General features: G+C 40.0%; 1 protein-coding gene across 16 annotated transcripts; it reads right to left on the bottom strand.

Moving 5' to 3' along the window:
- Nucleotides 1-4,608: 4,608 nt before the first annotated feature.
- Nucleotides 4,609-9,569, bottom strand: LOC116263224 (uncharacterized). Of its 16 annotated transcripts, none has more exons than XR_004174614.2 (5): nucleotides 6,827-9,547; nucleotides 5,504-5,556; nucleotides 5,221-5,373; nucleotides 5,000-5,124; nucleotides 4,609-4,914 (listed from the first exon to the last, which is right to left on the bottom strand). XR_004174614.2 is itself a non-coding variant. In XM_050080309.1 (5 exons), the coding sequence occupies exons 1-5, from the start codon at nucleotides 7,687-7,689 to the stop codon at nucleotides 4,902-4,904; spliced, it is 492 nt and encodes a 163-aa protein (XP_049936266.1). In that variant the 5' UTR covers nucleotides 7,690-9,569; the 3' UTR covers nucleotides 4,609-4,901. The 16 variants fall into 16 exon arrangements, 3 of the variants coding, with proteins under 3 accessions (XP_049936266.1, XP_049936264.1, XP_049936265.1); XR_004174609.2 differs by having other exon boundaries at nucleotides 5,504-5,553; nucleotides 6,827-9,543; XM_050080309.1 differs by lacking the exon at nucleotides 5,221-5,373 and having other exon boundaries at nucleotides 4,609-4,905; nucleotides 6,827-6,979; nucleotides 7,533-9,569.
- Between the last annotated feature and the right edge of the window lie 1,124 nt (nucleotides 9,570-10,693).

The raw sequence follows: 10,693 nt of genomic DNA, 5'->3' as shown, positions 1-10,693 counted from the left end.
TGAATGGTTGCCGCAATAGAAGAGGAGGACACAATTGGGTTGCTTGGGAGTGCAATTTTGTGTTTCAATGCCTACGGCCATATTGAGAGAGGAGGCAATGAACCACAAATTTTTGGCCTATCGTCAGGGTGACGAGTGCAGAGAAGCTGAACATTGTTCCTCGAGAATGGGCGTGGAAGATGGGTACTAAAACTTTATTGCCAAGTGGCAGCCTAAGGTATGACAATGGATGAGAATATGATTACCTCACTTTGAGTACAACTCCCAAGGTTAGCAGTGATGCTGTAACACGTTGTTTGCTGGTGTAGCTTGGGCCCCAGGAGAGCTTGGTGATTGTTAACCCATTCATCTTGGTGATTGTTAACCCATTTATGTCGACGATGATGGGCGGGAGATACCGTAAAAAAGCTGAAGCCTTTTTTCTTTTCCGGATACGAGGGTGGTGGCCCTCCCTGTTTTCCTCTGGGCTCGGAATACAAGGTTGATGGTGAGAACGTGTGATGTGCGAAGGGCATCCTAGTTTTCTGACTCAGTGACAGTAGGAGGAAGGAAAAAAGATAGGCAAAGAAAAAAGGAAGACCAAGGTTTGATTGTCCTGAAAAGAGCAAACCAAAGCCTTCAACCCAAATCGAGATGAAATGCATGGCAACCCAAAAAATTACGGATCGAAGCAGGCAATTGAGGAGGTAGAATGAGAGGGAAAGCAGTATAGGCAACTTGCTTGCAGGCTTAACATGCATTTCAAATTTAAGGGCAATGGAGGAAAACTAAGAGACTTCATTCCTCCTTTTCGAGAATGTATACTATGGTTCAAATCTGAAGCACCATTTGCCCCCCGCACCACATGTCAAGAACATATGGTTACTAGGCAACTGCTTCTTTTCCCGTCTGTTGCTCGTTCCCCATTGACTTTGCTCATGCAAGCAACCCGGTCCACTTCATCGTTATGACCCTCGTTGGCATTTCACGCCCTTCCACTTTCTCACATTTGAACGAGTTGTTTGTTACTCTAATGATGAAATAAAGACCGACTTGATTAGAAGGATGTTGGGTTGGATCCAGAGATACTAGCCAGAAGCTTCTTTCCTTCTATGCCTCCAGCTAGTTGTCAGATCTAGGAAGAAATGCGTACTTCGGCAGGTGCTTATAGCAATTTTGGTGAGACCACGTAGCTCGTGAATTTATCTCTGATCAAGCAGAGAAGTTATAATCAAATAGAGAAGTCACACTCCACTCTCTACACGGTAACTTATGCCTTCAAAGCATTTTTCCAGCTACTATAGAGAAGTCACTGGGTTCTTGCAGAGAAGATCAAGCTTCTGGTGCATAGCCAAGCAGAGATGGTCATGGATGAGAAGTAGTAATTTAGGCGGACTTGGTTGTTTTGAATCAAACCTAGAGCAGCTTTCATTATAATCCAGCCTGAGCAGCTTTTATGCTGGATCATGCTGTCAAGAAACATTACAAGGAGTTTATGAAAGAGTTCTCTTTTCTCTTATCCAACAATCACTAAGCAAATGCTAATGCTCAAGTATTCTTGGGGTGGCATCCTTTCACCTTAAGAAATCCTGGGAAGGAATAATGAAGAAGCTGAACACTTCCAGGCTTGTGTTGATCATTGATGTGTATTTACACCCTAACTTAGCTTTCAAATTGGTATCAATATAGGAGTCAAAGAGAGTTAGCTCAATCTCTTGGTCTCCCTATTGCTATCTTTAGGTGACTGATCCTGGAGATAAGGACAAGATTGGAAGGACTCGCATCTTTTACTTTGTGCTGGATTGAGCAATTTTATGAACATGGGTTTCGCGCTATTGAAAATCCTACATGGCACTATGCCTGGAGGAACCACTAGGTTGAGCAGGGGAATGTCCTGTGTAAGTTAGGTTAGGCAGTGTTGGATAAGTGGTTGATGGAGATGAGGTACACAAACTTCATGCATATTCTTCTCCACAATGCACTTGGTGTTTCATTCTCTTAACCAATCGTTGGATATCCTTGTATCAGTATTCGAAAAGCTGGAACTAACAAGAAGAAACCTTTTGCACAAAACCCTGAGATGCCTTGGGGACTCATTTGAGACGGGTGAGCAGCCTAAAGAAAGGACTAGATAATGGCTTCAAAGTATGAATTGGATATATAGCTTAATGAGATTGGACTAGCTCATACTTCTGAAGAAAATGGGCTCATAGAACCTGGGCCGAAATAGATGAAGTTAGAATATATAACACTGGCTTCTCCAGATCCGTGATGAAGGGCAAAGCAACAAAAAATAAAATTCATGGCATTCCTCATTCAAGACTGAACCATTTTTGTCATCAACAAGCAATCAAAGAGACGTGTTATGTTCTTCATGAAGCTGCTTTGGGGAAGAAAGCAAACATAGTATTTCAAGTTTTGTCTTTCAAGTGTCGTAGGTGAATTAAAATTACTATCAGTTACATGAAAACTTTCTCTACTGGTAATTTCCGTGTGAGAGTTTAGAGAGAGTACTTCAATAGACCATGTGGTTCCATGTCAATCCTGCCCCTCATAGTTCAGGAAGTAATCTTGTAAATTACAGAGCAGAAACAGGACTAAACAGAACTGAACGGAGAGATGATATGGAAGAATATAGGATACCGGACATGCGAACTTCACTTCATTCTGCAACTTAAATTCTTTCATATAGGTTAGACATATGAACTCTCTAGACAAATTCATGCACAAGTGTAATAAGATTCATACTAACTTACATGATTGACCCATGTATAACAAATCAACAACTGTATAAAGCGGGTTAGAAATAAATTGTAGGAAATTCTTTAACAACATGCGATCTTCTTGATAATAAACTTCTCTAATTGGAGAACTTGAATTGTGAGCCCCACAACTGCAAATTACAATAAATGGGACTTTCACATTACTTATCTCTCCCCCTCAAACTGGTGTGTAAGGATTCTTCACCACAAGTATGGCCTTCAAGTATTGAAATTGAACTTTTCCCAAAGCCTTAGTGAAGATACCAACTACTAGGTTTCTTAAAGACATGAACAAAGCTTGAATTACCTTCTCTTTAATTAAATATAATATGAGACGACGACAACTTCTATATGCTTCGTATGCTCAAGAAAAACAGGGTCTGTAGAGATGTGCAAGGTTGTGTGAATCATCTGATATATCAAGTAAAATTTTGGTTAGGACATTCTTTTTCAAGCCAATAATCAATTGAATTTGAAAGTATTTTACGATGCTGATTGGGCAGCATGGAGAAACATGCAAACTGGTTTTTGGGTATCGAATTTGTTTTTTGGAAATAGCATAATTTATTGGAAAACAAAGAAACAACAAATAGTTTCTTGCTTGTCAGCGGGAGTGAATATCGACAATGGCTGACAGCCTATGAAGTGGTTTGTTTGAAATCTTTGCTAAGTGACTTGAGTAAACAATTCGTTTCCAGCAAAGATATTTTATTATGACCCCAAAGGTTCAGTTCAAATCTCAAAACTAGATCAAGCAGACATCCAAGTGTCATGATAAAGTTCAGACTGTGTTCCAACATTGTGATCCAAGATCCAAATGGAATTCACATGATTCACAAATATAATGTTTCAAACTGAGTTCGAGTTAACGTCAAATATCACAACTTAAGAGTTTGCTTGATCCAGATTAAGTTCCAAAGATCCCATTGGAACAAAATCAAATCCAGATCTAGAACCAGCACCACAGTTCCAGGGTCATTTAGGGTTTTATAAGATCTAATTATTCACAAAATCTAGACAGATCATGATCCAAGTGCTTTAAGATCCAATATCTAAGTGCAAGATCTGATCATTATAAAAATCCAATCGCAACCCTAATTCTTGAGATCCAATTCCATTGATAAAAAAGCTTTTAACAAGAGATCACCTAGGGTTTGGCTTGGACATGAACTAGGGTTGTAGGTAAAAAACTTCAATAACTAGTTTTGATAGACATTGAAGTTAGGGTTTAGGGGTTGACATAGGGTCTTAATTCTAGAGTTTAGGGACGTAGTTGAGGATTCCAAGGCTGGTCTAGGCTTGCCCTTAGGAAGACAATCAGGGACTGGCCTAAGCCTACTTTTTGATCGTGCACAACAATCAGGGCTTTGAAAAGGTTTGATTAGCGAAAATCATTTTGAAAGGTACATTTTCTAAAGTGTACTCCATTAGAAATTAATTTAATTAGGGTTTTAATGTGCTTTGACTACCGTCATAGACACAGTGCTAGTCTCATCTAACTTAATTCCTAGCCAACACTACAAGAAAGAAGACTTTTACCAATGCACTTGATGCGTTAGTAAAGATGTCCTCTAACACAAACGGTATATTACAAATTGTATTACTAAAGGCATCATTATAGAAGCTTTTCTTGCGAAAATGATATATGTTAGTATTAATGGTTGGTAATGAAGGTTTACCATCATTAGTACCACACTGGTTGAGTTGCTTCTGATCTAACACTAACGCAACCAACCGGCTGCACAACTAATTATTTTTACTTGCTTTTTTTTTTTTTTTGGTTGAGCTGCAGATACCGAAGTGGGTGCGAAATAGACGTACAACCTTCTGGGCAAGAGCCCCCTTTTATTGTAGGAAAATTAACGAATTCAACCAAAAACTAAATGAATTAAACAAAGAAGATTCCCCACCACATTTACTGCAGGGAATGATACGCCATCCAATCTAAAACCATAAAAATTATACACAATAAATTCAAGATATTATGTATATTTATGAAGATGCAGCCACACAGATCTAATCCCCTGAGATTTGGTTGCCCTCTAGCTAAGCCCATCACTCCAACTGTCCAACATCACCAATTTCTTCATTTGGTTGGTTGAAGGAGAACCCTACTCCCAGATCCTTTCTATTAGTCAGCATAAGCCCCATTAACTTTAATTATCTGCCCAAACTTGGATTAAATGCAAACAGAAAAATCAAGGTCATATTTGTGTATTATCATTTACGATTAGACAATAAAAAACATGGACACTTACGGATATCTGCCATTAAGAGATGCCAAGTGCAGTAGGTCTGCAATCCAAATGGTGTACAAAGCCATAGTTAAATCCATCATGTTCTCATATCTATTGGATACATTATCACATCTCGAGCATACAACCTGCAACAGAAGAAGTTAGTAGAAGGCTTTAGAAGCATAAGCAACAGTAAATAACAATATGAAAGTTCAAAATAAAAGCTGGCCAAATAGTGGCACCTAGGATCTTATCTCATCTAGTGAGATGAATACTTCCATGTGTTTCAATATTGAGTAAGATAAGGTATCAGTCTATGTTAAAAAGCCAAACTTCAAGGGTCTCTCTCGTCTGTTCAAACCATAAGCCATACAAGCACCTGCTGCAGTTTTGATCTGAAAATTGACCAACGAAGGTACTATCTAAGACATTCCATAATTCAAAATTTCAAGCAGTTTCGAAGTGGATGGACAACAAAAACTTCATTAAGGCTAGTTAGTTGTAACAACAAATGGAACCATATACCATGGAATGCCGCTGTACCAGGTTTCCCGCACAATGTATCCAGATCCAACCTACTAATCACAGTGAGAAACTGTCAAGATTATACAATCTTGGGAAATAAGTTTCTTGAATTAAACTAGTTGCATGTATGCATGCATATACTCATCAATGTCACATACTTCCCAAGTTTCAAGATTTTGCAAATACTGTTCTTAAAGGGCCCAACGAGACAAAAATATCTAATTTTATATTATAATATTATTCAAAAATTACTTTTACTTAAGCTGTTTATTTAACTAGTCATAATCATTGTACATTACATATGCCTTATCCATCATGAACACAAAAAATTTTGATTGTTGTGAAAGGACTTGTTAAATACTACTCTAGAGTTCTATAGGTATGAAGTTGTTTGAACCATCGGCCATGTTAATAAACAATTTTTCTTACTTTTCAAGGAAAAAATACATTAAAATCGTGAAATCTGGCATATAAATAATTGGAAACCTATATTTTTAGCCTTATGAAGCGTATTTCCACTTTGGTTAAGAAGATTTTACTAGACATAATAGTTAATAAACATTTTAGCAATATGAAGATAAAGATAAAGGACTGGAAGAAAAAACATTACAAGTTTATGTGCCACTAGACTGCACCAACAAAAGTGAAGCATGGAACAAGATGTAGGACACTTGAACAGAAAATTAATGACTTAAACCTCTGAAATAAGGTACAATGCATTATGATTACTGAATATTACAAGTTAAAAGTTTTATAAATATCTGATGCACTAAAATACACAAGCATCCAAATTTTATTGCCAGTTCTTACCTAGAGAAGCTAAAAATTGGGAGAATCTTTTGAAACTGCTGTTTAGCTACAACAAAATACAAAAAATAGAATTTGATTTGGTTTAAAAGTTGCTCCCTTGAATAGCTTGTTTAATGGATTTCTATGGATGTGGACACTTTGCAACTCAAACGGTCAAGATTTTAACTCTAAAGTGTGCAAGAATTGCAAACATAAGTAGGTCAAATAAAAGCTTCATAAAGATCAAGAAATGTGTTTCAAGAATACGATAATAACCAATCAAGTCAATTGTTGTCAGATCTACAACAGTCACCTTACAGACAAAGGCACCCATATCCAAATGCAACTGAACACGCTCATTTAATGGGGCCATATGAAGTCCAGCGATTCCACCATTTGGTGGTTTATTAATAATTCTAGATAGTTCATTCATAAGAGTAAAAAGAAAAAGGAAAACTCTATTTACCTTTATGCCCACCATGAGATATTGAAAAAAAAAAAACAATAAGGATATAAAAAGTTCAACCAATGTACCTCTCTTTGAATGCCACATTCGATGCATATTTTGATGAAGTTGTTGGAAAAACTTTCTAAATTCCCGCCACATAGGAATATAGTCAGCAAAGAGGAGACTCATACAATAGGGATGCCCATAAACGAAGGGCAGTGCCACCATTGAGAGATAATCTGCTTTATGAATTTACAAAAAGAAGCCAAAGAATGTTCAAAAGAATTATTCTTTTAAGCGAATCATATATAATACATAATAGAGTTACAAGTACAAATTCACATAAAAACAAGAATCTTACATTGGATTTGCAAAGAATGAGGTTAGAATGGCTTCCTAGTAACCATAGCAAGGTGCCTACATTAGTGCTGACTGTTCAAAGAAACCAAGCTGATCATGGCCAACCTCCATTGCTATGATAATTATCCATAAATTTTGACCACTTAATCAATTAATTTCTAAACATAGTGTTAATTATCTAATGATCATAAATTATGATAATTATTATGAGTCTCTTGACTACTCAAATCGCCTAAATACAAAAAACTCACTGAGACTGGAGATTGCCACTAAATATGTGATGGATCAGAGTTGTCTATTGACTGCTTGGTTAAACAACATTTTCTCACCCAAACTCATTAAGGCACAGTGATTGCATGCTATCAATTGTAAATATGGAAAGTACAACTTAATTAAAGCATTGAATAGTTTAAAGTCAACAACATTTCTTGCCTTTGGAGATGAAGGGAGCCTGATAAGATATAAAGTCATACTCCCATGGGATGAGGAACTGAATATCACATTCTCCCTCAGTACCAATAATGATAAATATAGCTTTTACATCTGAAAGATGACATGTATGTCTGAAAAGCATTCTGACAATCAACATGTAAACTTAAATTAGTTAATACCAAACATTTTCTTCCACAATTTTTTTTTTAGCCGAGATGCACATGACATTTGAAGCTATCTTTAAATTTATAAAATTAACAACAAGAGAAGAGTTATGTCAAACCTAACAAATCATATATACTGATCATAGACTTAAAAAACTTAACATATTTCATTGAATATTTATCAATTAGTTTTTTTTTCAACATTGTCATCAACATCTTGACTTGGGCTTTTAACTTGTTTATTTTTTTGGTATTAGCTTCTAGTTCATATATCTTTTTCGCATGTATGACTTCTAACTTGTATATATTTTCTGCTTGTCTAGCTTTTAATTTATGCATCTGAACAGCATGATTTGTTTCTACTTCATGCACCATAATATTTTTTTGACTGAGATGCACATGACATTTGAAGCTATTTTTAAATATATTTAAGAAAGTACAACAAGAAAAGAGTTATGCCAAACCTAACAAATCATATACTTTTCTACTGATCATAGACCTAAAAAAAATTAACGTATTTCATTGAATATTTACCATAGTTTTTTTCTTCCAACATTGTCATCTACTTTTGGGCTTTTAACTTGTTTACCTTTTTTGTATTAGCTTCCAGTTCATATCTCTTTGCAGCATGTATGGCTTCCAACTCACATATCTTTTCAGCTTGTCTAGATTCTAATTTGTACATCTGATCAGGCATGGTTTCTGTAAGGATCCCAGACCCAGGAGCTAGTGAAATCGCTGCCCTAAGCCGATCCCTATCCCAAGACCACTCGGGGTAGCTACAGACCGAGAAGTAAACTAAAAGAAACCTAAAATGCAATGACCTTGCCGGACAGGAACCCCGACTTGACACTTCCCTAGGACGAGGATACAGGTAAGGTGATCCCAATCACGGTTTAATCCTACTACAAGAAAACTAAGAGGGTAGGCTGATACAACTGTGAGGGATATTGTATCCACTCACGACTCACTAGACTCAACGATAAACAAACTACAAAGACAAAAGACTACTGACCTAGACTTGTCGGCCACGACGACGGTTGGTGAAGAGGTGCGGAAGTGACTGGAGATGAGGGGCCTGCTGCGCGGATGGTGTGGATGAAGTTCGGCCCGCCTGGCCGAAGGAGACGATGGCACCGCTGGGGCTCGGCCCACCTGGCCGAGGGTGATGGTGTTGCCGCAAGAGGCTCGGCCCGCCTGGCCGAAGGGTGTTGCTGCTGCCGTGAAGGCTTGGCCCGCCTGGCCGAGGGGAACGCCTGAACACGGCTGAATGGCTCAACCCGCCTGGTCGAGACGACGCTGATGCCTCAAGGGACTCGGCCTGCCTGGCCGAGGGTGATGGTTGGATGGATGTAACGCTGCTGGATGAGCGCCTATGGCCACGGGCTGCCTTGGGGAAGACCTAGCTAAGGGATTCCAAGGCGAAGGGAACCAAGCGTGGGATGAGAGTTGAGCTTGGGAATGGAAGATAAGTGCTAAGGGTGTTTCCTGGCCTTCTTGTTCTGGGTTAGCTCACGGGTGAGCAAGTCCGAGGAGGCTAGGAGGGTTAATGGCACTCACGGCTAAGGATTAGCTAGAGAGGGTGAGGTAGGCCAGGTAGGCTAACTTAGGTGACTCGGGCTAGGTCTAGGTCAAGGATTATGGTTAGGGTCTCAAACGAGCCTAGGTTTAATGCCTAGTTAATGCTAATGTGGGGTTACGAGGGTATTGAAGAGGGGAGGTTAAGGTCTCGGCTTGGGAAGTGGTAAGGGTTAATGACTAAGGCAAGTCACGAGAGATGAGAGGGTTCACGAGGAAGAGTTAAGGCTAATGGCGAGTTACTAGGGAAAGGATAGGTTTACGAGGGATAGTTAAGATCGGATTAAAGGCTGACAAGGGATTACGAAGATGAAGGGAGATGACTTCGAGGGAAGGGGAAGGCTAGCAAGGGAAGTAAACGCACTTACCTTAAATGCGGGTGGAGGACGAGATGAGGGGGTTGACTCCTCTTGAATGCGCCTAGGAGTCACAAAGGGCTTGGGCCCTAGGATGCTGGCACGTGGAGGAAGGGACGGCGAGGATTAAAGGCTTGATCCTTAAATGCCTCGGGACTCCAAGGGTCACGTGAGAGTTATTGCTCTCCGATCCATGCGAGTTGGCTTAAACGCCCACTCCAAATGACTCTTTTGCCTCTTCTCAACCTTGGTTCCCTCTTGATGATGGAGTTAATGTTGAGGGCAGTTTCGAGAATTGGCAGAGGATCCCCAAGTGTCACCATAAAGAGTGCAGCGGCAGGAATTACCGGCCACCGATAGCGCAATTCCGGTCACGCTCACAACACAGCCGTCCTTGGTCAGACTTGGCTGCAACTTGGCCCGTCATTCAACTTGCTTTCGGGCGATCTTGGCCGAGCTTGTCTCGGCTGTCTCCTTAGCACAACACCTAGCTTTGATGGAGATTCCACCGAACTGGCACCGTCGCTGTTCCCACTTCAATCCACCGATCACTCTAGATAGTTTCTGCCGGCCATCTACCGGTAGGAACCACCCAAACCTCTTGGCTTTTCTCATCTAAGGAACGGAGCCAGGGCTTAGCTCGACCGTTCCATCAACAATCTCCTTGGATTCTACAGGGGGAAAGCCGCCTCCTCGGGCCGAACTTAACTGGCTCGCCTAGACCTTGCTCCGGCCTACCTTTCCGACCGTTTTCCTCCTGATGTGCCTGGGGAGAGAACAACCTACTAGGGGAGACTTCCACTTGGTCTACAGCCCAACTCCGGCCGACCTTTCCGACTGTCATCCTCCTAATGTGTTTGGGGAGATAAACATCCTACTATGGTAGACTTTCATTTGGCCTTTCTACGGCTGGAAGAGGAATGGAACCGCAAAGAGAATATGGTACCAGCCTTACTTTTTGCTGCCGGATTTGTCGACGCTTGGCTACTAGTTGGGCATAACCACGACCCACTTTTCTCCAAGCCTTCCCATAGTCTCCACCGGCCTCTAACCACCCTTCGTG

Source organism: Nymphaea colorata, chromosome 10, assembly GCF_008831285.2.
Source record: "Nymphaea colorata isolate Beijing-Zhang1983 chromosome 10, ASM883128v2, whole genome shotgun sequence".
In the NCBI taxonomy this organism is placed as follows: domain Eukaryota; kingdom Viridiplantae; phylum Streptophyta; class Magnoliopsida; order Nymphaeales; family Nymphaeaceae; genus Nymphaea; species Nymphaea colorata.
This window is presented reverse-complemented; position numbering and strand designations above follow the sequence as displayed.